We start from the raw sequence: 26034 nt of genomic DNA, 5'->3' as shown, positions 1-26034 counted from the left end.
TGAGTGGGGCCACGTGATCGCTCGGCACAGCAAGAGATGCTGGTGCTGGAACGAAGGAGATGCAGTGCCAGCGAGGGCGCGCCGGTAGGGGAGTTGGATATGTGCTGGAAGATGGCAGCTGCAGCTGGCACTGTGTGCTATTACAGCAGCGGTACAGGCTTTAGCCATAGCCGCCGACTCCTGCCTCTGTGACCCGCTGCTCCTCCGCCTCCTCCCCCGCCGGCTTTTGTGACAATTGACTAGTCTATAAGCACAAAAAAAATGTGCTGAAAAAACTCGGCTTATACACGAGTATATATGGTAAATATTATCATCAATATTCTGACGGTAAATATAGTGAAAAGTTAATAAATAATATTTTTTATTTATATAGCACCAATAATAATAATAATAATAATAATAATTTTATTTATATAGCGCCAACATATTCCGCAGCACTTTACATTATAGAGGGGACTATATACAGTATATTGTATATCTATATATCTATATATCTATAGCATCGTGATTACTCGCTAATCCCGCCACCTACACAGTAGCTCCGCCCCTACCACATCACCATACATGATCCTGCCCCCCACCCCCTTAAACATAATCCCGCCCCCTTCACCACATCACCACACATAATCCCGCCCCCACCACATTACCACACATTCCCGCCCCCCCACCACACATAATCCTGCCCCCCACCACATCACCACACATAATCCCGCCCCCCACCACATTACCACACATAATCCTGCCCCCACCACATTACCACACATAATCCCGCCCTCCCACTGCATCACCACACAATCCCGCCCCCAACACATCACTACGCATAATCCTGCCCCACCACATTACCACAGATAATCCCGCCCCCCACCACATTACCACACGAGGCTCCGTCCCCACACATTACCACACGAGGCTCCGTCCCTCCACATTATCACACGAGGCTCCGTCCCCACACATTACCACACGAGGCTCCATCCCCACACATTATCACACGAGGCTCCATCCTCACACATTACCACACGAGGCTCCGTCCCTCCACATTACCACATGAGGCTCTGTCCCCACACATTACCACATGAGGCTCCATCCTCACACATTACCACACAAGGCTTTGTCCCCACACATTACCACATGAGGCTCCATCCTCACACATTACCACTCGAGGCTTTGTCCCCACACATTAAGACACGAGACTCCGTTCCCCCACATTAAGACACGAGGCTCATCCCCCCCACATTACCACATGCAGCACTTCCTTTCTATGTAATTCAACCACTTCAGCCAAGGTAAACGTACATTTAATTGCATCTGCATTCTAAAATGTATTATTAGTATTATTCAGATTTTTTATGATTATTATTGTCATTAAGATCATTTTAAGCTAATTTACCACCTGCATAAGCGCTATTGAATGTTGTCATTATTTACCTTAGTTTAATCACCAGCAGCGTTAGATAGCAATGAACGTGCCGAGCGTTAGCTGCCTGGAAACAGCTAGTTGTATACACATGAACACATTGATCTTGGGACTTACCCAGATCCTTGAGCTTGAGGGGGAAAGTGATAAGGAGCTGCAGCATGTGCAACGTTGGACATGCAGAGGAGAGGAGAGGAGCAGATCCCAAATTTTGCAGGTGATGGTGAGCAGGAAAAAATCTTTTGAATAAAGTCCTTGTGTGCGCGTGCTATCTTGCTTGTCCCCGCTGAGTGCTGTGCCGTCACGGCCGCCGTGCACGTGTCACAAGAGCCCCCACAGCTACAGTACGCGCGTCATCATAAGGGCAGCTACAGTGCGCGCGTCATCACAAAGGCCGCCACAGCTGCTGTGCACGCTTTCATGTGTGATGGTAAGGGCCGTCACGGCCGCCGTGCACGTGTAACAAGAGCCCCCACAGCTACAGTAAGCGCGTCATCATAAGGGCCGCCACAGCTGCTGTGCACGCTTTCATGTGTGATGGTAAGGGCAGCCACGGCCACCGTGCATGCTTTCCACGTGAGACGGCATGCGCAAATGGGCTTCTTCATAAGTTTTAAAGGGCCCGAGGACAATCCAGGCCTGGGGGTGGTTCCTTCTATCTACTGTATGTATAGAATATGTTAAACTTTCTGTTTTGTAAAGGCCCCACTCACATGAGATAAAATCAACGCACTTTGCCCATTTAAGGGTTCATTAAGGCTACTTTCACACTAGTTTTTTTTTTTTTTTTAATCCGTCGTAATCCGTCGTTTTGGGAAAAAAACGCATCCTGCAAATGTGCCCTCAGGATGCGTTTTTTCCCCATAGACTTGTATTAGCGACGGATCGCGACGTATGGACATACGTCGCGACCGTCGTGCACTGGATCCGTCGTGTTTTGGCGGTCCGTCGTCACGAAAAAAACGTTCAAGGGAACATTTTTTCGTATGTCGGATCCGCCATTTCCAACCACGCATGCGCGGCCGGAACTCCACCCCCTCCTCCCCGGACTTTAGAATGGGCAGCGGATGCATTGAAAAACTGCATCCGCTGCCCACGTTGTGGCAAACTTGCACAACGTCCATCGGTACGTCGGGTCAACGCTTTGCGACGGCCCCATACCGACGGAAATGTGAAAGAGGCCTAACACAGACGGACCTACGTTACTGATCAGCAGCCGTTTATTAGATTTCATTCACAAGTCAGTATTTTGCATCAGTGACTGTATGACAATACCAGGAGTGGAACTTGCAGAGAAAAATTTAAAATTGAAAGATTGACATCTGCTCTGTGTTTTAGAGACACTCCGGATTTTAGCATAGAAATACTGAATACTGATGAAGTACTGATAAAAATAATACTGGGGTGTGAATTTCATTCAAGTGTGTTTTTATATGCATTTTTATCGCATTTTGATGCTTTGTCTTTTTTGTATGTCACATTTTAAACAAAAGGGGTCTGTTTTTGACATTTTGTGGTACTTGGTTTTGGTAACACTTGGCATATAGGCATGTGCAGATTTTCATTTTTTATGCGTTTACACACAGAAACGCAGTAAAACCGCATGAGGTTTTTTTTTTTTACTTGCAGATTTTCTGCATCTAATGCAAGTCTATTGGAAAAATCTGCACATAAAATTTTGAGTACTCGTAAGAAATGGTCATGTTGCAGATTTGAAATATGCTCCTCTGGTCAGTTTATACTGAGGGAAAAAGCACAATGGGCTTGAGATTTTTATGAATTTCATCCTGGCCTTCTTGCATTTCAGCAGTCTGATTCTATCCTTTATTTTCAGCACACTGATTGGTGTGTCCATAGGGTTTTGGAAGTCCTTGATTGTTTCCTCCATGTCCCTCAGTTTATTGGTTAGATGTTGTTGTTCTGGAGTTAGCTCTTCTTCTGGTATGTTCCTGTAGAGGCTTTCTAAGTAGTTGTGCCAGATGTTGCCATTCTGGATGTGGAGGGTGTTCTGCTTGGGCTTTGTGCCGATATGACTCCAGGTCTCCCAGAATGAGTTGTCCTGGAAAGGAGTCTTCCAGCTGCCATAGTTTCTGGGAGATGTGCCTCTGTTTTTTTCTCCTTGAGGATGCACTTGTATTGACTTTGTAGGGTGTCACAGGCCGCTCTTAGTTTCCTGTTGTTGGGGTGTCTGCGTTTTTGGTTTGAGGCCATCCTTAGGGAGTTGCGAAGTGCTTTTCATTCTTTGCCAAACCATTTTTGGCATTGTATATTAGTAGGTCTTTTGGGGTTGGTCTTTCTGAGGCCTGCTAGTTCTGCCATGGAAAAAAGGATCTTGTTAAAATCATTCACTGCCAGGCTTGCCTCTTGCTGGTTTGATGAGTAGCTACTTGTGTTAAAATGTACAAGTAGCTCTTGAATCTCGATTCTGTTGCTCATTTTGATGTATTCAGTGCCTAAGGCTTCTTTCACACTTGCGTCAGTACGCAGCCGTCGCTAAGCGTCGGCGCGATGTACCGACGGACAATGTTAAAATTCGGCACAACGTGGGCAGCATATGCAGTTTTTCAACGCATCCGCTGCCCATTCTAAAGTCCGGGGAGGGGGGGCGGAGTTCTGGCCATGCATGAGCGGTAGCAAATGGCGGATCCTTGAACGTTTTTTCGTGACAACGGTCCGCCAAAACAAGACACATTCAGTGCACGATGGACGCGACGTATGGCCATACGTCGCGATCCGACAGCAATTCAAGTCTATGGGAAAAAAACGCATCCTGCGGGCACATTTGCCCAAGAGTTTGCTGCGCAATGTGTTGAGCAAAGTCCTTATTTCTGTCATATCGCTGCCCTCTTATTTTGTGTTGCCATTGTGGGGCTTGTGGTCCCCAGTACTTCTGCCCTCTCTGTAGACTCTCACTGCAGATCACTGTGGGTTGCCATCTGTTTGATGGGCGTCTTGCTTGTGGTCTCAAAGGTCTGTTTAGAATGATGTCCTTTAGCTCTCTGGCTAGATGGCCGACCCCTTGTTTATTGAGGCGCTTGTCGTCGTATAGGTGATGTAGCGTTATTTCGGGGTGTCTTGCCAGTTGTATGTTTGGTGTTTAAGACGATACTGGTGGCCAGCTCTGAGTTGATTACCTGTTGGTCTTTATTTCCTTGGAAGCAGGGCAGACAGGATTATTTTGGATCTGGGAAATTTTTGCTGGGCAGATATTGTGAGTTTTGATAGGCCTTGGGTGACTATTTCTTGGTGAATATCTTTGGGCTGATGTGTAATATGAGATGTGTGGGCTCGGTGAAGTATCGGTTATTGATCACCTTCCCTGCTTGTGGGATTGTTGAACAATGGATTTTTGTGACCCGTGCCCCTGGGAACAGTCTTAGTGTCCAGGTATTTCCCGTTTGAGTCTATTAGGACGATGTCAGGGCCCAGTGTTTTATTTGGGCTGTTTGTTTTTTAGGTCCATAGCTACTGGCTGCTCTGGGTTGCTGTGACGATGAGGCTATATATTCGTTGCTGGGATTGAGGGTAGGATTTTCCTTTGCAGTGTTGGGTTCGGGGGTGTTGGTTGGTTGCCCTGATTTGCTGTGTAGATGGGGCTGTACTTTTATTGCTGGGGTTGTGTGTAGTGTCCTTCTGGCAGGGGCTGTTGCTGGTGTGTGATGTGTCAGGCATCGAGATGCTTGGTGCAGGCCTTGGTTTTGGGGAACTTTTGAGGTGCGCTCTCTGGCTTTTGTTGCAGGTTTAATGACTTTAGCTGTGTTATTTCTTCTTTGAGGTATGCATTTTCTTCCTGCAGTCTTTGAAATGATCTTTTGCATTTCAAACTGGTCTCTTTTCAGCCTTGATAATGCCTTCTTCAGTTGGTAATTTGCATTTTCTCACCTTGGCTTCTTTGAATTGAATAAACTCACTTTCTGGTTGGGACAGGCAGTCTGAGTATATTATCCATGGGGGGTTGTGATGTGATGTCTGCTGTGATCTGATCAGGAGTGGTAATGCTTCCACCCTGCCTCAGGGTTTGCATTTTAAAAGGCCCCGTCTCACACAGCGACGCTGCAGCGATACAGACAACGATGCTGATCGCTGCAGCGTCGCTGTTTTGTCGCTGTGTGGTCGCTGGGGAGCTGTCACACAGACAGCTCTCTCCAGCGACCAACGATCAGGGGAACGACTTCGGCATCGTTGAAACTGTCATCAACGATGCCGAAGTCCTCCTGCAGCACCCGGTAACCAGGGTAAACATCGGGTTACTAAGCGCAGGGCCGCGCTTAGTAACCCGATGTTTACCCTGGTTACCAAAAAAAACAAACACTACATACTCGCCTTTCGGTGTCCAGGTCCCTTGCCGTCTGCTTCCTGCTCTGACTGAGCCGCCGTACACTGAGAGCAGAGCGCAGCGGTGACGTCACTGCTGTGCTGCGCTCTCACTGTACGGCCGGATCTCAGTCAGAGCAGGAAGCGGACGGCAAGGGACCTGGACACCGAAAGGCGAGTATGTAGTGTTTGTTTTTTTTGGTAACCAGGGTAAACATCGGGTTACTAAGCGCGGCCCTGCGCTTAGTAACCCGATGTTTACCCTGGTTACCAGTGAAGACATCGCTGGATCGGTGTCACACACACCGATTCAGCGATGTCAGCGGGGCCTCAACGACCAAAAAAAGGTCCAGGCCATTCCGACACGACCAGCGATCTCGCAGCAGGGGCCTGATCGCTGGTACGTGTCACACATAGCGAGATCGCTATGGAGGTCGCTGTTGCGTCACAAAACTTGTGACTCAGCAGCGATCTCGCTAGCGATCTCGCTATGTGAGACGGGGCCTTAACTTTGTTCCTAATTCCTTGTTCCTTGTACCATGATAGTTATATTTTTATACATGTTTATGGAAAGATTGAAAGTCTCAGGGTCCTCCTCATCCTGTACTCTAATTTGTGTGCCATTCTTAATGCCCTGCATTTTGACGGTCTTGTAATATTTTCAGAGAGTCTGGTCCCAAGCTTGGTGGTGCCCTGAGTAGAATAACACATTTGTTTTTCCCCTTGTTTGTTGAAGTCTACCAATAGGGTCTCTGGGTATTTCTTTATCTTGGTCTTTTTTTTTTTTTTTTTTACTTTTCTCTCTTTCATAGATCTGGCATTCACAGGGAAGGTTATTGCTAAATGTGCCAGGCTCCCTGCTGTCTCCAGGTCACCCTAATTGCTTACAGTGCAATCCCCATGTTGTTTCATTTTAAAGGTTTTTTCTTTTATATTTTCTATTGCATAATGTACAGTCTATTGTTATCTTAGCAATGTATTGGCATTTAGCCCTTACCTTGGGTATGCGTTGGGTTCTGTTAGGGTTTGATGTTGCCTTTTTGCTGAGTTTTCACTTGGTAATTTTGACCTGTTTTTGCTTCTTGTTTTTCATGTGAATTTTTCTTGTCATAGCTTAAAATCCTTAAAATCTTTGTCCGATGTGTTTAGTATTCTGTCATATCTGTAGATTTCCGAGATATGTCCTCCAATCTTCTCATTATAAGGTATAAATTCAAGTTTGTTCAGGAGCTCCTCTTACTGTGTCCTGCTCCTCCAGTGCTTCCGGAGTACATTTTTATACCAAATGACAGGTCCTCTTTAAATTAGGTTATACCCTCCAAGCGCCTTAGAAAAGCCTCAGACATGTGCAATTTTCCAGCTTTCAGGATCACTTCTTGGGAAAGTACCCATAGATGAGCAGGCTGATGGGACTAAGGTAATCCTGGTGGAGACAGCCTTTATAGCCACTCTCACCCGCAATCAGAGTGCCCAGAATGCAGGTAATGATCTGCTTTCTGACCTTCCTCAGTCAGAGGGATGACTGAACCAAAGACGGACCCAGAGCAGGTCCCAGAGGGTCCCCGTGAGGAAGGGACCTTAACGTCACTTCTGGCTGCCTCCAGCCAGGAGTTTCAGGCTACCCTGCATTCCGATGCTAGCCTGGAGGCCCTGAGAAACCTAGCCGAGAAGCCCACCTCTGAGACGGATAAGGAGAGGGTATTCTGGGAACAAGGGAGGTTGTACCAGGAGACGGTTCTTGGCAAAGCCCAACAGGAGTGGTTGAGGAAAAGACAGCTGATTGTACCCTACCAATTTAGGGGTGAGTTGTTATGGATTGCCCATGAGATTCCACCCGCAGGACACTTGGGGATCAGCAAGACTAAGGCCCGGCTGTCTCAAGACTTCCCCCAAGATGGGGACAGATGTAACCAACTACTGCAGCTCCTCTATCACATGTCAGAGTGGGGAAGTCGGGGCCTGCCCCCAAGGCTCCCCTGATCTCTTTGACAGTGATAGAGGAGCCTTTCAAGAGGATGGCTGTGGACATTGTGGGACCACTGGCCATACCCAGCAGCTCTAGAAAGCATTACATCCTTACTGTAGTAGACTAAGCTACCTGGTATCCAGAGGCAGTGGCTCTGTCCTCAACTAGGGCGGATAAGGTGGCAGATGCCTTGTTGGCCACATTTTCGAAGTAGGATTTCCCAGGGAGATGCTTACCAACCAGGAGGCTCAATTCATGTCTCGCCTAATGGAAACTCTCTGTAAGAAAATAAGAAAATGCAAGTGAAGCGCCTGGTATCGAGTGCTTATCACTAGGGTTGAGCGACTTATTTTTTTAGGATCGAGTCGGGTTTCGTGAAACCCGACCTCCTCAAAAGTCGGATTGTGTGAAATCAGCCGATTATTGTGAAAAGTCGGGGGGCCGACCGAAACACGAAACCCAATGCCAGGTCTCAGTCTCTCTCTCTCTCTCTCTCTCTCTCTCTCTCTCTCTCTCTCCTCCGTCCCTGCAAAGTTTGTGTTTCACTGTGGAAATCGCTATATCCCAAACGTTAAGATGGCGGTTTTACCCCATGTGACGCCACACAAAGCAAGCCGGAACCGATGTCATCACGCTGCACACACTCCTTCATTGGCTGAAAAAATGGCGGGGAAAGCGTCATACGAAACGCGACTTTGGCGGGAAGATCGCCGACCATGTGGCCGATCCCACGCTGGGTTCGGGTCGGGTTTCACGAAACCCGACTTTGCCAAAAGTCGGCGACTTTTGAAAATGACCGATCCGTTTCGCTCAACCCTACTTATCACCCCTAAACCAATAGTTTGTGTGAGCGCTTCCACAGTACCCTCAAACAGATGTTAGAAATACTGGTTGATACCCAGGGACTCGACTGGGAGCGGTACCTCCCACACCAGCTATTTGCTTACCAAGAGGTTCTGAAGGCCTTGATGGGGGTTCTCCCCCTTTGAGATCCTGCACGGCAGGCGAGTGCGGGGACCCCTTAGGTTGGTAAGGGAATACTGGAAGAGCTGAGCCATTCAGAAGTGTCCATCATAGAGTATGTCTTGCGCTTCCATGGCAAGATGCAGACCTTGACGAGGTTGGCGCAAGACAACAAGGCACAGGCCCAGGCTGACCAGAATCATTGGTACGACCAAAATGCCCAAGAATGAACCTAGAGCTCAACCCAGTCACTTATGGGGTCACTCTTGACCACACTCGGTGTAGGCGGAAGGCCTTCCACGAAAAATATGATGAAAGCTCATCAAGAACTTGGAGCCTGCGTCCTACCGGTCTGCCACCTGCCTGAGGATTGGGAGGAAGACCCCCTTCTGGACATGCTGGAACAAGCTAAGGCCGGCAGGTCCAGAGAGGATGTGGAGTTAAGCGCCTCGCTAACTGCACACCAGCGGTCGCAGCTGTGAGCCACGCTGCAATCCTTCAGGGCCATGTTTACCAACAGACTGAGGACTGAGCTAGCGGTTCATGAAGCGGACACCGGGAATCATTCCCCCATCCGGCGGACATTCTATCGCACGTCATGCGCCAGGAGCTCAACACCATAACAGCCTCTGATGTCCACCCAATGCCACGCATCGAAAAGCTGCTTGAGTGGTTAGCTGGCGTACGCTATCTATCAATTATGGATCTGAGTCGGGGATATTGGCAGATTCCTGAGCCCCAAGGCACAGGAGAAGTCCACCTTTATCACCCCCTTCAGACTGTATGAGTCCACGGTCATGCCTTTTGGCATGAAGAATGACCCTGCCACATTCCAGCATATGGTCAACCACCCGCTCCAGGGACTGGAGAGGTGAGTGGTGGCATACCTGGATGACATTGCTGTCTTCAGTTCCTCCTGGGAGGAGCACCTCAAGCATCTTTAGCAGGTGCTCAGGCGCATCCATAAAGCAGGCCTAACCATCAAGCCGGGAAAGTGCCAGGTGAGCATGAGCAAGGTCCACTACCTGGGGCACTGGGTAGGTGAGGGTTCTATGAGGCCAGAGCCTGGGAAAGTAGATGCCATGTCCTGGCCCATCCCCAGGACCAAAAAGCAGGTGATGTCCTTTTTGGGCACTGCAGGGTACTATAGGTGCTTTATACAGCACTATAGTAGCCTTGCAAAGCCCTTGACGGACCTCACCAAAAGGAACCTATCCCATACAGTCAAGTGGGCAAACGACTGAGGTGGCCTTTTGGACATTAAAAGCAGCCCTGAGCAGCTCCCATGTGCTAAGGGCAGTAGACAGCAGTCGGCCATTCTTAGTACAGACCGACGCCAGCAAGTTTGGCCTCGGTGCTGTGCTCAGCCAGGTTGTCTCGGGGAACCAAGAGCACCCCATGGAAGCTCCTGCCTAGGAAAGTGGCCTATTCCACCATAGAGAAGGAGTGCCTGGCCATGGTGTGGGCCCTGTAATGCTTGCAGCCCTACCTATATGGGTGCACATTTACCATGGTGACCAGCCACAACCTCCTGAGTTGGCTGCATACCGTGTCTGTTACCAACGGAAGGTTGCTACGCTGGAGTCTTGCCCTCCAGCAGTATGACTTTACTGTTATGCACAAAAAAGGCAGTGAGCATGGTAATGCAGACGGATTATCCCGGAAGGGTGAGCCTGCAGAGGTGCGCAAGGAGGAGTACCAAGAGGTCCTGCCTCCGTAATGCAGTCCAAAAGGGGAGGTATCAGGAAACTGAGTAATTCCTAAATAACCGAAGTACCCATCCAGAGATGCCTGTTGCATTTCCTTGGTTTGTGAATGACAACCTTCACAAACAATTTCCCTCGCAGCTTCCAGCCCCTCACTCCGTCTGTGTGAAATACAATCCACCTTCCCCCTCTCTCCCCCTCGTTTTCAGCTGTTGGTCACTTTTATGGCTTCTGACCAGTTAAATGTGTTTTTCTTTCCAGCCACATGGTCCTTTGTCTGTTCAAACTCAAATTGTATAACACACCTTTATCCTAGAGACAGGAAACCTATATTTTCAGAATCAGTATAATTTAGGCTACACCCAGCAATGTTTTTACAACCTGTGCGCTATCAGAAAACAGTTTCTGCCACTCAGTAGCCCTCAGACATATAATATTTGGTATCAAACGAAAGATAATTTTGTAATAGAAAATATAATACCCCTGGCGTCATTCTGGGAGCTTCCTAGCCAGAGTTATGGCAAGCAGAAGTTTTAATAACTGTTCAAAAAGGCACGTACATTCTGTAACTCAGCCCACCAAGTGAGGTCAGCAGCAGGAAAGCATAAAGCTCTGACGCTCAATGAGGAAGGCGTCACATGCCAGGAGAAGCAGCCAAGAGGCTGTGCTGCTGAACCATTTTCCCTGTGAAGGTTCTCCTTCCCTTTATCAACCTGTCATATTGGAGACAGAGTAAGTTTCTTCTTTTAATCCCTTTTGTTTGCAACGGTTATACATATTGTATTTTTTCATCTTTTGTAATATATTTTGTACTTTTGTAAACACTGCCTGTATTTTCTGGAGTAATCATATAAATTGACTAGTTTAGTTCTTTTGTTCTATGATCGAACCAACATGTATTCAGAGCCAAAATCACGCTACCCTGTGGGTTGGTTCCTGACCCAATATAGGCTTTATTATCAAACAAGGAACTGGTGGCAGCATGGTGTCCTGGTGGTATTGGAGAACCCTGACAGTGACGGAATGGAGGTTTGTGTGTGTGTGTGTGTGTGTGTGTGTGTGTGTGTGTGTGTGTGTGTATTTCCGGCCTGGGACTGGTAATATACATATCGCCATCGCTGCAGAGTGCCTGATAGCCAGTACGCAACAAGGCAGCTTTTCCGGCGACCACTTATCCTAGGTGCCGTTCCCTGACTGACTGAATCGAGGGTAAAGGGGGCGCCTGAGAGCTGCAAGTTCCTAACTGGAACTGAAAGTGGAAACAAAAGTTGGGTTCTAGCCACCCACTAATGCTGACAAATGGCTGTCTTCAAAGAGATGGGCTACCATTGGTGAAGAGTGGCAGAGCTTTCTCCTCTTCCCACATACAGGATGTTCAGCTGAGCCAAGTGATGAGAGAAACTGCTGTATGCAGAACGAATGTATATAGCCAACCTTAGTTGGACCAAGAATAGTGGAATGTTTAACAAATTTTTCAACCCAGAAGAATCAACCAAAAGCCTAATTCAAGGATATTGGCTTAAGGACTGATTATGGTACAAGCAAAATGTAAGAACAATTTGTGTTAGATATACTCACCAGGCTCCAGAAAAACTTCAAATTTTTGCGTTTTCCTACCAGCCTCCATTAATTTACCGTACATGCACAAAGTCATATTCGCTTTAGTAGAAAGACAATCTTGAAAAGTTATTTGCTAGTGGAGTTTTCAATCTCCCCAAAGTAAATTCTTAAATTGTATGTAATTTGTAGATTGTAAAAAGGTCCACAGTAAAAGTCCATAGGCCAGGTTCAGGAAAGATGGGAGGCATTAAATCAAGCTCTTCTCAACAGCTGGACATGCTGTTTATTTGTCAGTCAATACATCAAAAAAGTCCTGAAACCAAGCAAGTTATTGTTAGCTTTTAACTCTTACATTCTCAAGAGTGAATAAAATTAATAATGAGTAGCGATAAAGAAAATCATCAATATAGCTATTATAATCTGTAAGTTCACAACATTGCTTAGGGACAACTTGTCAGCACAATTTTGTAATGTAAAGACATGGCTGTAATGTTGCTGTAATACTGATTACCGTACATTAATACTTTTGGTGATGAAATCCGCTGTGCTGTTTTTGTTAAGTTCCATTTGAAGTTTTCTGCTAGACTTCGGTGCACAGGGGCTGGACTGTACACTGGGTCGTCTTTCTGTCTGATACCCCGGCCCCTCCACTTGCTTCCAGTTTGTGAATGACAGATTACTGCTGTTTCAGTGACCGGCCTCCTCTGTCTGAAATCTCCTATTCATTAAAGCAGATTTCTGAAATTAAATCAATATTAAAGCACCATTACAGCCATGTCTTTACTTTCTATTACAGTATTGTGCTGACAGGTTCTCTTTTAAAAGGAATCTGTCAGAATGAGCTACCCTCCCAAACTGTTTATTTGGTCATGTTGCTGTCTGAAAGAGAATAGCATCCACACCTTTACTTCAATGATAAGTACAAATGGAATAGAATGAGGATCATTATATGTGTATGGAAGCCACAATAGGAAACATTGCGTATTGAGCATATGAGTAGTAATATTGGTAACATCTATAATATAATGCTGGGAGCGTCACTCTGTCTGAAGCCTTTATAGACTGCGCAAGTGTGACGCGCCTGCGCAGTCTGGACCCCACAGAGTGACGCAGCCCAGGAGATCACGGTATGCGTAAGCACTGAATGCATACCGCGATCTCTCCGACGCCCGCAGCTCTTCCTATCATACTCGCCCTCCTTCGCTCCATCTCCATCATCCCGGCGCCGGGAGCTCTCCTCTCCTGTGCTGAGCAGTCACGTGGTACCGCTCGTTAAAGTAATGAATATGGACGCAACGACACGCCCATAGGCATGGCTCGCATATTCATTACTTTAATGAGCGATACCATGTGACCACTCAGCACTGGAAGGAGCTGCCAGCCTGGAACGACGGAGAAGCAGGGACGTGCCAGGAGGGTGGGTATGATGGGGGAGGGTGAGCCATGCTATACTCACCTGTCCCCTCTAGCTGTGACGTTCAGGTCAGAGGGAGGAATGACGAGATTAGTGCGTGCCCTCTGCCTGAACAATCACAGCCAGAGACCCGGAAGACACAGAGCGGTGGTGGAATGGGGACAGGTGAATATCGCAAATGTCGGGGGGTCTGAGCCAGCGGCGACACCAGCACCTGACCACCATAGCGTGCCGGTGTCCTCTCCTACTCATACTTGGCATATTATGCTATGGAGAATTTTATGGGGCCCATCAACCTTTATGGAGCAGCATACGGGGCATATTATGCTATGAAGCATCTTATGGCGCCCATCAACCTTTATGGAGCAGCATACGGGGCATATTATGCTATAGAGCATTTTATGGGGCCATCAACCTTTATGGAGCAGCATACGGGGCATATTATGCTATGGAGCATTTTATGGGGCCATCAACCTTTATGGAGCAGCATGCGGGGCATATTATTCTATGGAGCCATGAACCTTTATGAAGCAGCATATGGGGCATATTATTCTATGGAGCATCTTATGGGGCCATCATTAACCTTTGTGCAGCATTATATGGGGCATATTTTTGTATGGAGCATCTTATGGGCCCATCATGAACTTTATGGAGCATTATATGGAGCGTATTTTGTATGGAGCATTATATGGGGCTCCTGATTCAATAAGGATATTCAAAAACACTTAACCTACTGATGTCTCAATTAATTTTACTTTTATTGGTATCTATTTTTATTTCTGAAATTTACCAGTAGCAGCTGCATTCCCCACCCTAGTCTTATACTCGAGTCAATAAGTTTTCCCAGTTTTTTGTGGCAAAATTAGGGGTCTCAGCTTATACTCAGGTTGGCTTATACTCGAGAATATACGGTACCTATCTGGTATTGCCGCGGGGTCTCTTCGGGCCGGAGGCTGGGACATGATTCCTCCGTTGGAAATGGAGCATGCATATAGCGCACTTCAGACGCCATTTTCCAACTTACGCATCCGGGGATGAGGATTGTGGCCCAGGAGGGTTATGGTACCGGAATCGACGCCTGCGCAGTTTCTTGTGCCATTTTATACTGAATCTATATATAAAATTCGTCAGCGGAGCAATCCAGCTACTTTCTACTGAATATTTATAGAAAATACATCAACGCAGCAATCCAGTGACTTTTTCTGCACATGACAGAATGGGGACGCAGGATGAGAGCAGCACATGACAGAATGGGGCGCAGGATGGAAGCAGCACATACTAGAATGGGGGCGCAGGATGGAAGCAGCACATGACAGAATGGGGGAGCAGGATGGGAGAAGCACATGACAGGATGGAGGCGCAAGATGGTAGCAGCACACGACCAGGTTAGGGTGCAGGATGGAAGCAGCACATGACCAGGATGGAGACCATATAACAATATAAATGCTCGCCACCCGAGCGTAGAAAGGGTTCAATAGCTAGTTATAAGTATATTAGGCCAGAATGAGGGGGATTGGTGCACAATATGCATGTATATTGCCCATTATGAGTGACAGAAGAATAATCGGGCCATTATGGGGCATTTTAAGTGTCTGAAGTCAAGAATGAGGGACCATTTAATATATAGGAGCCACATCACTAGTTTAAGGAGCTATAATGGGAGACCATATTAGACCTTTGCCGCTCTGTCATGCACATGACAGCTTGGCAGACACTGGATGTTCGAGCCCTCCATTCATGTGAATGGGGTCCTGGTTGGGGGTACTGTTCCAGTACCCAAACCAAACTTATTTTAACTGTTTGGCTGAACCCAAACATCCAGGGGTTCACACATAGCTAGTGGTAATTAGGGTTGAGCGAAACGGGTCGATCATTTTCAAAAGTCGCCGACTTTTGGCTAAGTCGGCGTCTCATGAAACCCGATCCGACCCCTGTGCTTGTCGGCCATGCGGTACGCGACTTTCGCGCCAAAGTCGCGTTTCAATGACGCGAAAAGCGCCATTTCTCAGCCAATGAAGGTGAACGCAGAGTGTGGGCAGCGTGATGACATAGATCCTGGTCCCCACCATCTTAGAGAAGGGCATTGCAGTGATTGGCTTGCTGTCTGCGGCGTCACAGGGGCTATAAAGGGGCGTTCCCGCCGACCGCCATCTTACTGCTGCTGATCTGAGCTTAAGGTACCGTCACATTAAGCGACGCTGCAGCGATAGCGACAGCAATGCCGATCGCTGCAGCGTCGCTGTGTGGTCGCTGGAGAGCTGTCACACAGACCGCTCTCCAGCGACCAGCGATGCCGAGGTCCCCGGGTAACCAGGGTAAACATCGGGTTGCTAAGCGCAGGGCCGCGCTTAGTAACCCGATGTTTACCCTGGTTACCAGCGTAAAAGTTAAAAAAACAAACAGTACATGCTCACCTGCGCGTCCCCCAGCCTCTGCATCCTGACGCTGACTGAGCTCCGGCCCTAACAGCAGAGCGGTGACGTCACCGCTGTTGCTTTCACTTTCAGTTTAGGGCCGGCGCTTTAGTGTCAGGAAGCAGAGGCTGGGGGACGCGCAGGTGAGTATGTACTGTTTGTTTTTTTAACTTTTACGCTGGTAACCAGGGTAAACATCGGGTTACTAAGCGCGGCCCTGCGCTTAGTAACCCGATGTTTACCCTGGTTACCAGTGTAAAATATCGCTGGTATCGTCGCTTTTGCTGTCAAACACGGCGATACACGGCGACCTAGCGACCAAATAATGTGCAGACCTTCTAGCAGCGACCAGCAATTTCACAGCGGGATCCAGATCGCTGCTGCGTGTCAAATACAGCGATATCGCCATCCAGGTCGCTGCAACGTCACGGATTGCTGGCGATATCGCCTAGTGTGACGGTACCTTTAGGGACAGGTTGCTGCCGCTTCGTCAGAAGCAGGGAGAGCGTTAGGCAGGGTCCACTAACCACCAAACCGCTTGTGCTGCAGCGATTTCCACTGTCCAACACCACCTTCGGTGTGCAGGGACTGTGGAAGCTATTTTTTTTTTTTTTTTCCCCTCAGCGCTGTAGCTCATTGGGCTGCCCTAGAAGGCTCCGTGATAGCTGTATTGCTGTGTGTACGCCACTGTGGAAACCAACTGCTTTTTTCAAAGCACATATCCTCTTGTTCCTTCCTTTCTGCACAGCTATCTTTTTTGTTTGTCCACACTTTTTATTTAATTTGTGCATCAGTCCACTCCTATTGCTGCCTGCCATACCTGGCTTACATTACTGCAGGGAGATAGTAATTGTAGGACAGTTTTTTTTTTTTGTTTTGTTTTTTTTTGTGGGAGATTAAGATTGGCATTTCTGCTACAGTGCCATCCCTGTGTGTGCCATCTCTCACTGAGTGGGCCATAGAAAGCCTATTTATTTTTTCCGTGATTTGTGTTCTAAAATCTACCTCAACACAAAAACACTACATCAATCAGTGGGAGAAAAATATTGGCCTCAGTCAGGGCTTGTGTGCCACTGCTGTGTGTGCTATCTCTCATTCAGTGGGCTATAGAAAGCCTATTTATTTATTTATTTTTTTTCTTATTATTTGGTTTCTAAAGTCTCCCTGAAAAAAAAAAAAAAAAACATAAAAAAACAGTGGGAGAGTAATATTGCCCTTTCAGCTTGTGTGCCAGTCTTGACTCCTGGGTGTGCCACCTCTCTCCCTCTCATTCAGTGGGCCATAGAAAGCCTATTTATTTTTTTTTTTAAATATTATTGGGTTTCTAAAGTCTCCCTTAAAAAACAAAAAATACATAAAAAAACAGTGGGAGAGTAATATTGCCCTTTCAGCTTGTGTGCCAGTCTTGACTCCTGGGTGTGCCACCTCTCTCTCTCTTTTAGTGGGCCATAGAAAGGCTATTTTTTTTTTTGGTTTTTTTAATATTATTTGGTTTCTAAAGTCTCCCTGAAAAAAAAAAAAAAAAACATAAAAAAACAGTGGGAGAGTAATATTGCCCTTTCAGCTTGTGTGCCAGTCTTGACTCCTGGGTGTGCCACCTCTCTCTCTCATTCAGTGGGCTATAGAAAGCCTATTTTTTTTTTTTTTTTTTTTAATATTATTTGGTTTCTAAAGTCTCCCTGAAATAAAAAAAAAACTTAAAAAAACAGTGGGAGAGTAATATTGCCCTTTCAGCTTGTGCGCCAGTCTTGACTCCTGGGTGTGACACCTCTCTCTCTCTAATTGTGGGCCATAGAAAGCCTTTTTTTTTTTTTTTTTTTTTAATATTATTTGGTTTCTAAAGTCTCCCTGAGGAAAAAAAAAAAAAAAATTAGGTGGGAGATTAATATTGACATTAGTGCTTGAGTGACAGTCCTGCGTGTGTGTCATCTCTGTGATTTTGTGCCACAGAAAACAGAGTGTGTAACATTGTGCCTGATTTTCCTTGTGGTCTCACCAACCTGTTAAGGGATATTGAAATCATACTGAAGTTATAGCTCACCGTGTAAGTTGTTTGACAGCAACAAATAAAGTTACTTTGGTTAAGATTTTAAAACAATGAGGAAGTCTGGTGCAAGAGGTCGTCGTGGGCGTTCATTGTCAGCTGGTAATGATGGTAGTGGTAGTGGAGCATCAGGTGGTCGTGGGGATAAAAATATTCCACCTAAGTCTGGAGCTGTGGAGCCAGTTTCGTCGTCAGGCTACACAAGGCCTCGAACGCTCTCTTTTCTGGGAGTAGGAAAACCGCTTTTAAAGGCGGAGCAGCAACAGCAAGTTTTGGCTTACATTGCAGACTCAGCCTCTAGCTCTTTTGCCTCCTCTTCCGAAACTGGTAAATGTAAAAGCAGCGCGTCGCTTGTGGATGTTCACGGTCAGGGACAAGTCGCTTCCTTGTCCTCCTCAGCAAAAACTACAACAAGAGAGAAGGATGCAGCAGGCGACACAACGGGTCACTCCATGGAGCTCTTTACACATACCGTCCCTGGCTTAGAAAGTGAAACATTTAACAGGCCATGCCCATTACAAGTATATTCTGACATGGAGTGCACTGATGCACAGCCACAGCCAGAGTACTATGCTGCTCCTTTGACTCAGACCACCACATTGCCCTCTCAGGGTACAGATCCACAATCAGACCCTGATGAGACTATGTTGCCCCGCCACGAACGCTATACCACCGACCGACACAGTGACACAGACGAAGTTGCACACGAGCTCGAAGAGGAGGTAATAGATGACCCAGTTATTGACCCCGATTGGCAGCCATTGGGGGAACAGGGTGCAGGCGGCAGTAGTTCAGAAGCGGAGGTGGAGGAGGGGCCGCAGCAGGCATCAACATCGCAACAGGTTCCATCTGCCGGGCCCGTATCTGGCCCAAAACGCGTGTCAAAGCCAAAACCTGTTGGAGCACAGCGTTGCCATCCGGTTAAAGCTCAGTCTGCAATCCCTGAAAAGGGATCCGAGTCTAGGAAGAGTGCAGTCTGGCATTTTTTTAAACAACATCCAACTGATCAGCGCAAAGTCATCTGTCAAAAATGTTCAACTAGCTTAAGCAGAGGTCAGAATCTGAAAAGTCTAAATACTAGTTGCATGCATAGACACTTAACCACCATGCATTTTCAAGCCTGGACTAACTACCAAACGTCCCTCAAGGTTGTAGCACCCTCGGCCAATGAAGCTAGTCAGCAACGCAACATCCCTTCCGTCACTGTAAGGCCACCATTTTCCGCACCACCGGCAGTATCTGTGCAGGTTTCTTTGCCAGCCAAAAGCAGTCAGGGTCAGGGAATCACCAGTTTTGTAGGTGGAAATATTGCATCTAGGGCACCGGCGGAAACAATACCGTCTCCAACCGTCTCTCAGTCTGCCATGTACACCGGCACACCCGAAAGTTCCACGATCTCCAGCTCTCCAGTCCAGCTCACCCTACATGAGACTCTGGTTAGAAAAAGGAAGTACTTATCCTCGCATCCGCGTACACAGGGTTTTAACGCCCACATAGCTAGACTAATCTCGTTAGAGATGATGCCCTACCGGTTAGTTGAAAGCGAAGCTTTCAAAGCCCTGATGGAGTACGCTGAACCACGATACGAGCTACCCAGTCGACACTTTTTTTCCAGAAAAGCCATCCCAGCCCTGCACCAGCATGTTAAACAGCGCATCGTCCATGCACTCAGGCAATCTGTGAGTACAAAGGTGCACCTGACTACAGATGCATGGACCAGTAGGCATGGCCAGGGACGTTATGTGTCCATCACGGCACACTGGGTGAATGTGGTGGATGCAGGGTCCACAGGCGACATCAATTTAGGGACAGTTGTGCCTAGCCCACGGTCTAGGAAACAGTTGGCTGTAGGCGTTCGCACCCCCTCCTCCTCCTCCTCCTCGTCCTCCTGCAGAAGCTACAGCTCTTCCACAGAACGCAGTCTGCCAACCACTCCATCGGCAGATGACACTGTTGCACACCAGTTGTCCCATTATGGGCCAGCTACTGCCAAGCGTCAGCAGGCTGTATTGGCTATGAAGTGCTTGGGCGACAACAGACACACCGCGGAAGTTCTGTCCGAGTTCTTGCAACAAGAAACACAGTCGTGGCTGGGCACAGTAGATCTTGAGGCAGGCAAGGTAGTGAGTGATAACGGAAGGAATTTCATGGCTGCCATCTCCCTTTCCCAACTGAAACACATTCCTTGCCTGGCTCACACCTTAAACCTGGTGGTGCAGTGCTTATTGAAAACTTATCCTGGGTTCTCCGACCTGCTCCTCAAAGTGCGTGCACTTTGCTCACATATCCGACGTTCGCCTGTACACGCCAGCCGTATGCAGAACTATCAGCGGTCTTTGAACCTTCCCCAGCATCGCCTAATCATAGACGTTGCAACAAGGTGGAACTCAACACTGCACATGCTTCAGAGACTGTGCGAACAGAGGCGTGCTGTTATTTATTTGTGGGAGGATACACGGGCAGGCAGTAGGATGGCAGACATGGAGTTGTCAGGTGTGCAGTGGTCTAAGATACAAGACGTGTCAAGTCCTTCAGTGTTTTGAGGAATGCACACGGCTGGTTAGTGCAGACAACGCCGTAATAAGCATGAGCATCCCCCTAATGCGTCTGCTGATGCAAAGTTTGACGCACATAAAGGAGCAGGCGTCTGCACCAGAGGAAGAGGAAAGCCTTGATGACAGTCAGCCATTGTCTGGTCAGGGCAGTGTACAGGACGAGGTAGCGGGCGAAGAGGAGGTGGAGGACAAGGAGGATGATGGGGATGAGTATATTTTTAATGCCGAACCTTTCCCGGGGGCACAGGAAATTGGTTGCGTGTCACGGCCGGGTTCTGGTTTTTTGAGGGACACAAGTGACGTAGATTTGCCTGCAACTGCCCCTCAACCAATCACAACCGGAGATTTGACAACTGGAACTTTGGCCCACATGGCGGATTATGCCTTACGTATCCTAAAAAGGGACACACGCATTACGAAAATGATGAACGATGACGATTACTGGTTGGCCTGCCTCCTTGATCCACGCTATAAAGGCAAATTGCAAAATATTATGCCACATGAGAACTTGGAACTAATATTAGCAACCAAACAATCAACTCTTGTTGACCGTTTGCTTCAGGCATTCCCAGCACACAGCGCACGTGATCGTTCTCACACGAGCTCCAGGGGGCAGCAGACTAGGAGTGTTAGGGGTGCACACATCAGAAGTGGCGTTGGACAGAGGGGTTTTCTGACCAGGTTGTGGAGTGATTTTGCTATGACCGCAGACAGGACAGGTACTGCTGCATCAATTGAAAGTGACAGGAGACAACATTTGTCCAGTATGGTTACTAACTATTTTTCATCCCTTATCGATGTTCTCCCTCAACCGTCATTCCCATTTGATTACTGGGCCTCCAAATTAGACACCTGGCCAGAATTGGCAGAATATGCATTGCAGGAGCTTGCTTGCCCGGCAGCAAGTGTCCTATCAGAAAGAGTATTCAGTGCTGCAGGTTCAATATTAACCGAAAAAAGGACTCGTCTGGCTACCCAAAATGTTGACGATCTAACATTCATTAAAATGAACCACAACTGGATTTCGAAATCTTTTGCCCCACCTTGCCCGGCCGACACCTAGCTTTCCTATGAAAAGCTCTTGCCTGTGAATTACTTTTCTAATGTCTAATTTGCTGCAGCTGATTGTACAGCATACGACATGTTTACACCTCCCTAAATGGCAAAACTCCCCACACGAGGCCGTGGTATCGCGACTTGGCGCAAGCACCCGTGAGACTGCTGTTTGTCTGAAGAGGTGGGTGTGCTCGCTTTTGGTTGACGGCATTGCTACTGGGTCCCTCATAGTACAATGTAGTGTCTCTGGCGGTGGTGGTGCGCACCCAACGTCAGACACACCGTTGTAACATGAGGGGCCCTGGGGCGGTCCCGCCGGCCTCAAGAGAGTTCCCCCCTACCCCAGCTCAAAATGTGCTCTACCACGTCCAAAATTATGTCGCACAGCTCCACCAATCTTTAGTCTATTCGCTGACATCATTCAATGTCTGGCACTGACAATACAAATTTGTAGACATCTATGATGCAACTTAAAGTAGTCTGTGTCTGTGTCCTATATTGGCACCATTAAATAGTTACTGCCAAATTACTATGTCAGAAACTCAGTAGATGAGCCCACCCCTGTACCTAAGTATGCCACCTTTTTTTTTGTTGTGGTTGTTTTGCGAGACATTAACATCTATTTATATTTTGGGAGTACTGGGACAGACACTCCTTGCACTACTCCTCCACTCACCACCAAGCTGCCTGTGTATCCATGTAACCGCTGTAAAGCTGCCATGAGCCTATTGTTTGTTATTTTAGGCCTTTGAAGCCTGTCTGCGGTCCCTCCTTCCACTAGTCCTCCACTGACCAGACCACTGCTGCCCGTGTACCCCTGGAACCAATTATAAAGTGCCTACAGCCAGCCCATTTTCTTATGTTAGGCCTTTGAAGCCTGTCTGCGGTCCCTACTTTAAATACTCCTCCACTGACCACCAAGCTGCCTGCCCGTGTATCCATGTAACCGCTGTAAAACTGCCATGAGCCTATTGTTTGTTATTTTAGGCCTTTGAAGCCTGTCTGCGGTCCCTCCTTCCACTAGTCCTCCACTGACCAGACCACTGCTGCCCGTGTACCCCTGGAACCAATTATTAAGTGCCTACAGCCAGCCCATTTTCTTATGTTAGGCCTTTGAAGCCTGTCTGCGGTCCCTACTTTAAATACTCCTCCACTGACCACCAAGCTGCCTGCCCGTGTATCCATGTAACCGCTGTAAAACTGCCATGAGCCTATTGTTTGTTATGTTAGGCCTTTGATAGCCTGTCTGCGGTCCCTACTTTAAATACTCCTCCACTGACCACCAAGCTGCCTGCCCGTGTATCCATGTAACCGCTGTAAAACTGCCATGAGCCTATTGTTTGTTATTTTAGGCCTTTGATAGCCTGTCTGCGGTCCCTACTTTAAATACTCCTCCACTCACCACCACCAAGTTGCCTGCCCGTGTATCCATGTAACCGCTGTAAAACTGCCATGAGCCTATTGTTTGTTATGTTAGGCCTTTGATAGCCTGTCTGCGGTCCCTACTTTAAATACTCCTCCACTCACCACCAAGCTGCCTGTGTATCCATGTAACCGCTGTAAAGCTGCCATGAGCCTATTGTTTGTTATTTTAGGCCTTTGATAGCCTGTCTGCGGTCCCTACTTTAAATACTCCTCCACTGACCAGACCACTGCTGCCCGTGTACCCCTGGAACCAATTATAAAGTGCCTACAGCCAGCCCATTTTCTTATGTTAGGCCTTTGAAGCCTGTCTGCGGTCCCTACTTTAAATACTCCTCCACTGACCACCAAGCTGCCTGCCCGTGTATCCATGTAACCGCTGTAAAACTGCCATGAGCCTATTGTTTGTTATGTTAGGCCTTTGATAGCCTGTCTGCGGTCCCTACTTTAAATACTCCTCCACTGACCACCAAGCTGCCTGCCCGTGTATCCATGTAACCGCTGTAAAACTGCCATGAGCCTATTGTTTGTTATTTTAGGCCTTTGATAGCCTGTCTGCGGTCCCTACTTTAAATACTCCTCCACTCACCACCACCAAGTTGCCTGCCCGTGTATCCATGTAACCGCTGTGAAACTGCCATGAGCCTATTGTTTGTTATGTTAGGCCTTTGATAGCCTGTCTGCGGTCCCTACTTTAAATACTCCTCCACTCACCACCACCAAGTTGCCTGCCCGTGTATCCATGTAACCGCTGTAAAGCTGCCATGAGCCTATTGTTTGTTATTTTAGGCCTTTGATAGCCTGTCTGCGGTCCCTACTTTAAATACTCCTCCACTGACCAGACCACTGCTGCCCGTGTACCCCTGGAACCAATTATAAAGTGCCTACAGCCAGCCCATTTTCTTATGTTAGGCCTTTGAAGCCTGTCTGCGGTCCCTACTTTAAATACTCCTCCACTCACCACCAAGCTGCCTGCCCGTCTATCCATGTAACCGCTGTAAAACTGCAATGAGCCTATTGTTTGTTATTTTAGGCCTTTGATAGCCTGTCTGCGGTCCCTACTTTAAATACTCCTCCACTCACCACCACCAAGTTGCCTGCCCGTGTATCCATGTAACCGCTGTGAAACTGCCATGAGCCTATTGTTTGTTATGTTAGGCCTTTGATAGCCTGTCTGCGGTCCCTACTTTAAATACTCCTCCACTCACCACCACCAAGTTGCCTGCCCGTGTATCCATGTAACCGCTGTAAAGCTGCCATGAGCCTATTGTTTGTTATTTTAGGCCTTTGATAGCCTGTCTGCGGTCCCTACTTTAAATACTCCTCCACTGACCAGACCACTGCTGCCCGTGTACCCCTGGAACCAATTATAAAGTGCCTACAGCCAGCCCATTTTCTTATGTTAGGCCTTTGAAGCCTGTCTGCGGTCCCTACTTTAAATACTCCTCCACTCACCACCAAGCTGCCTGCCCGTCTATCCATGTAACCGCTGTAAAACTGCAATGAGCCTATTGTTTGTTATTTTAGGCCTTTGATAGCCTGTCTGCGGTCCCTCCTTCCACTAGTCCTCCACTGACCAGACCACTGCTGCCCGTGTACCCCTGGAACCAATTATAAAGTGCCTACAGCCAGCCCATTTTCTTATGTTAGGCCTTTGAAGCCTGTCTGCGGTCCCTACTTTAAATACTCCTCCACTGACCACCAAGCTGCCTGCCCGTGTATCCATGTAACCGCTGTAAAACTGCCATGAGCCTATTGTTTGTTATTTTAGGCCTTTGAAGCCTGTCTGCGGTCCCTCCTTCCACTAGTCCTCCACTGACCAGACCACTGCTGCCCGTGTACCCCTGGAACCAATTATTAAGTGCCTACAGCCAGCCCATTTTCTTATGTTAGGCCTTTGAAGCCTGTCTGCGGTCCCTACTTTAAATACTCCTCCACTGACCACCAAGCTGCCTGCCCGTGTATCCATGTAACCGCTGTAAAACTGCCATGAGCCTATTGTTTGTTATGTTAGGCCTTTGATAGCCTGTCTGCGGTCCCTACTTTAAATACTCCTCCACTCACCACCAAGCTGCCTGTGTATCCATGTAACCGCTGTAAAGCTGCCATGAGCCTATTGTTTGTTATTTTAGGCCTTTGATAGCCTGTCTGCGGTCCCTACTTTAAATACTCCTCCACTGACCAGACCACTGCTGCCCGTGTACCCCTGGAACCAATTATAAAGTGCCTACAGCCAGCCCATTTTCTTATGTTAGGCCTTTGAAGCCTGTCTGCGGTCCCTACTTTAAATACTCCTCCACTGACCACCAAGCTGCCTGCCCGTGTATCCATGTAACCGCTGTAAAACTGCCATGAGCCTATTGTTTGTTATGTTAGGCCTTTGATAGCCTGTCTGCGGTCCCTACTTTAAATACTCCTCCACTGACCACCAAGCTGCCTGCCCGTGTATCCATGTAACCGCTGTAAAACTGCCATGAGCCTATTGTTTGTTATTTTAGGCCTTTGATAGCCTGTCTGCGGTCCCTACTTTAAATACTCCTCCACTCACCACCACCAAGTTGCCTGCCCGTGTATCCATGTAACCGCTGTGAAACTGCCATGAGCCTATTGTTTGTTATGTTAGGCCTTTGATAGCCTGTCTGCGGTCCCTACTTTAAATACTCCTCCACTCACCACCACCAAGTTGCCTGCCCGTGTATCCATGTAACCGCTGTAAAGCTGCCATGAGCCTATTGTTTGTTATTTTAGGCCTTTGATAGCCTGTCTGCGGTCCCTACTTTAAATACTCCTCCACTGACCAGACCACTGCTGCCCGTGTACCCCTGGAACCAATTATAAAGTGCCTACAGCCAGCCCATTTTCTTATGTTAGGCCTTTGAAGCCTGTCTGCGGTCCCTACTTTAAATACTCCTCCACTCACCACCAAGCTGCCTGCCCGTCTATCCATGTAACCGCTGTAAAACTGCAATGAGCCTATTGTTTGTTATTTTAGGCCTTTGATAGCCTGTCTGCGGCCCCTACTTTAAATACTCCTCCACTGACCAGACCACTGCTGCCCGTGTACCCCTGGAACCAATTATAAAGTGCCTACAGCCAGCCCATTTTCTTATGTTAGGCCTTTGAAGCCTGTCTGCGGTCCCTACTTTAAATACTCCTCCACTCACCACCAAGCTGCCTGCCCGTCTATCCATGTAACCGCTGTAAAA

At 47.7% G+C, this 26034-nt stretch overlaps 1 protein-coding gene across 2 annotated transcripts in view; it reads right to left on the bottom strand.

Moving 5' to 3' along the window:
- LOC143764048 (uncharacterized) overlaps positions 1-26034 on the bottom strand; it is an 84037-nt gene that overhangs the window by 9441 nt on the left and 48562 nt on the right. Inside the window, exons 1-2 of one of the 2 annotated variants that reach the window (XM_077249327.1) lie at positions 12440-12663; positions 11942-12236 (exon numbers count right to left, since the gene is read on the bottom strand). In XM_077249327.1, coding sequence (XP_077105442.1) covers positions 11942-12017 — 76 coding nt within the window. In that variant the 5' untranslated portion in view covers positions 12018-12236; positions 12440-12663. Of the gene's footprint in view, positions 1-11941; positions 12237-12439; positions 12664-26034 lie in introns of those variants that run through there. The other variant, XM_077249328.1, reaches the window with a different exon arrangement.

The sequence above is a fragment of the Ranitomeya variabilis genome, chromosome 1 (assembly GCF_051348905.1).
Source record: "Ranitomeya variabilis isolate aRanVar5 chromosome 1, aRanVar5.hap1, whole genome shotgun sequence".
In the NCBI taxonomy this organism is placed as follows: Eukaryota; Metazoa; Chordata; class Amphibia; order Anura; family Dendrobatidae; genus Ranitomeya; species Ranitomeya variabilis.
Note: the sequence above shows the minus strand (reverse complement) of the source record. Positions and strands in the feature narration are given on the sequence as shown.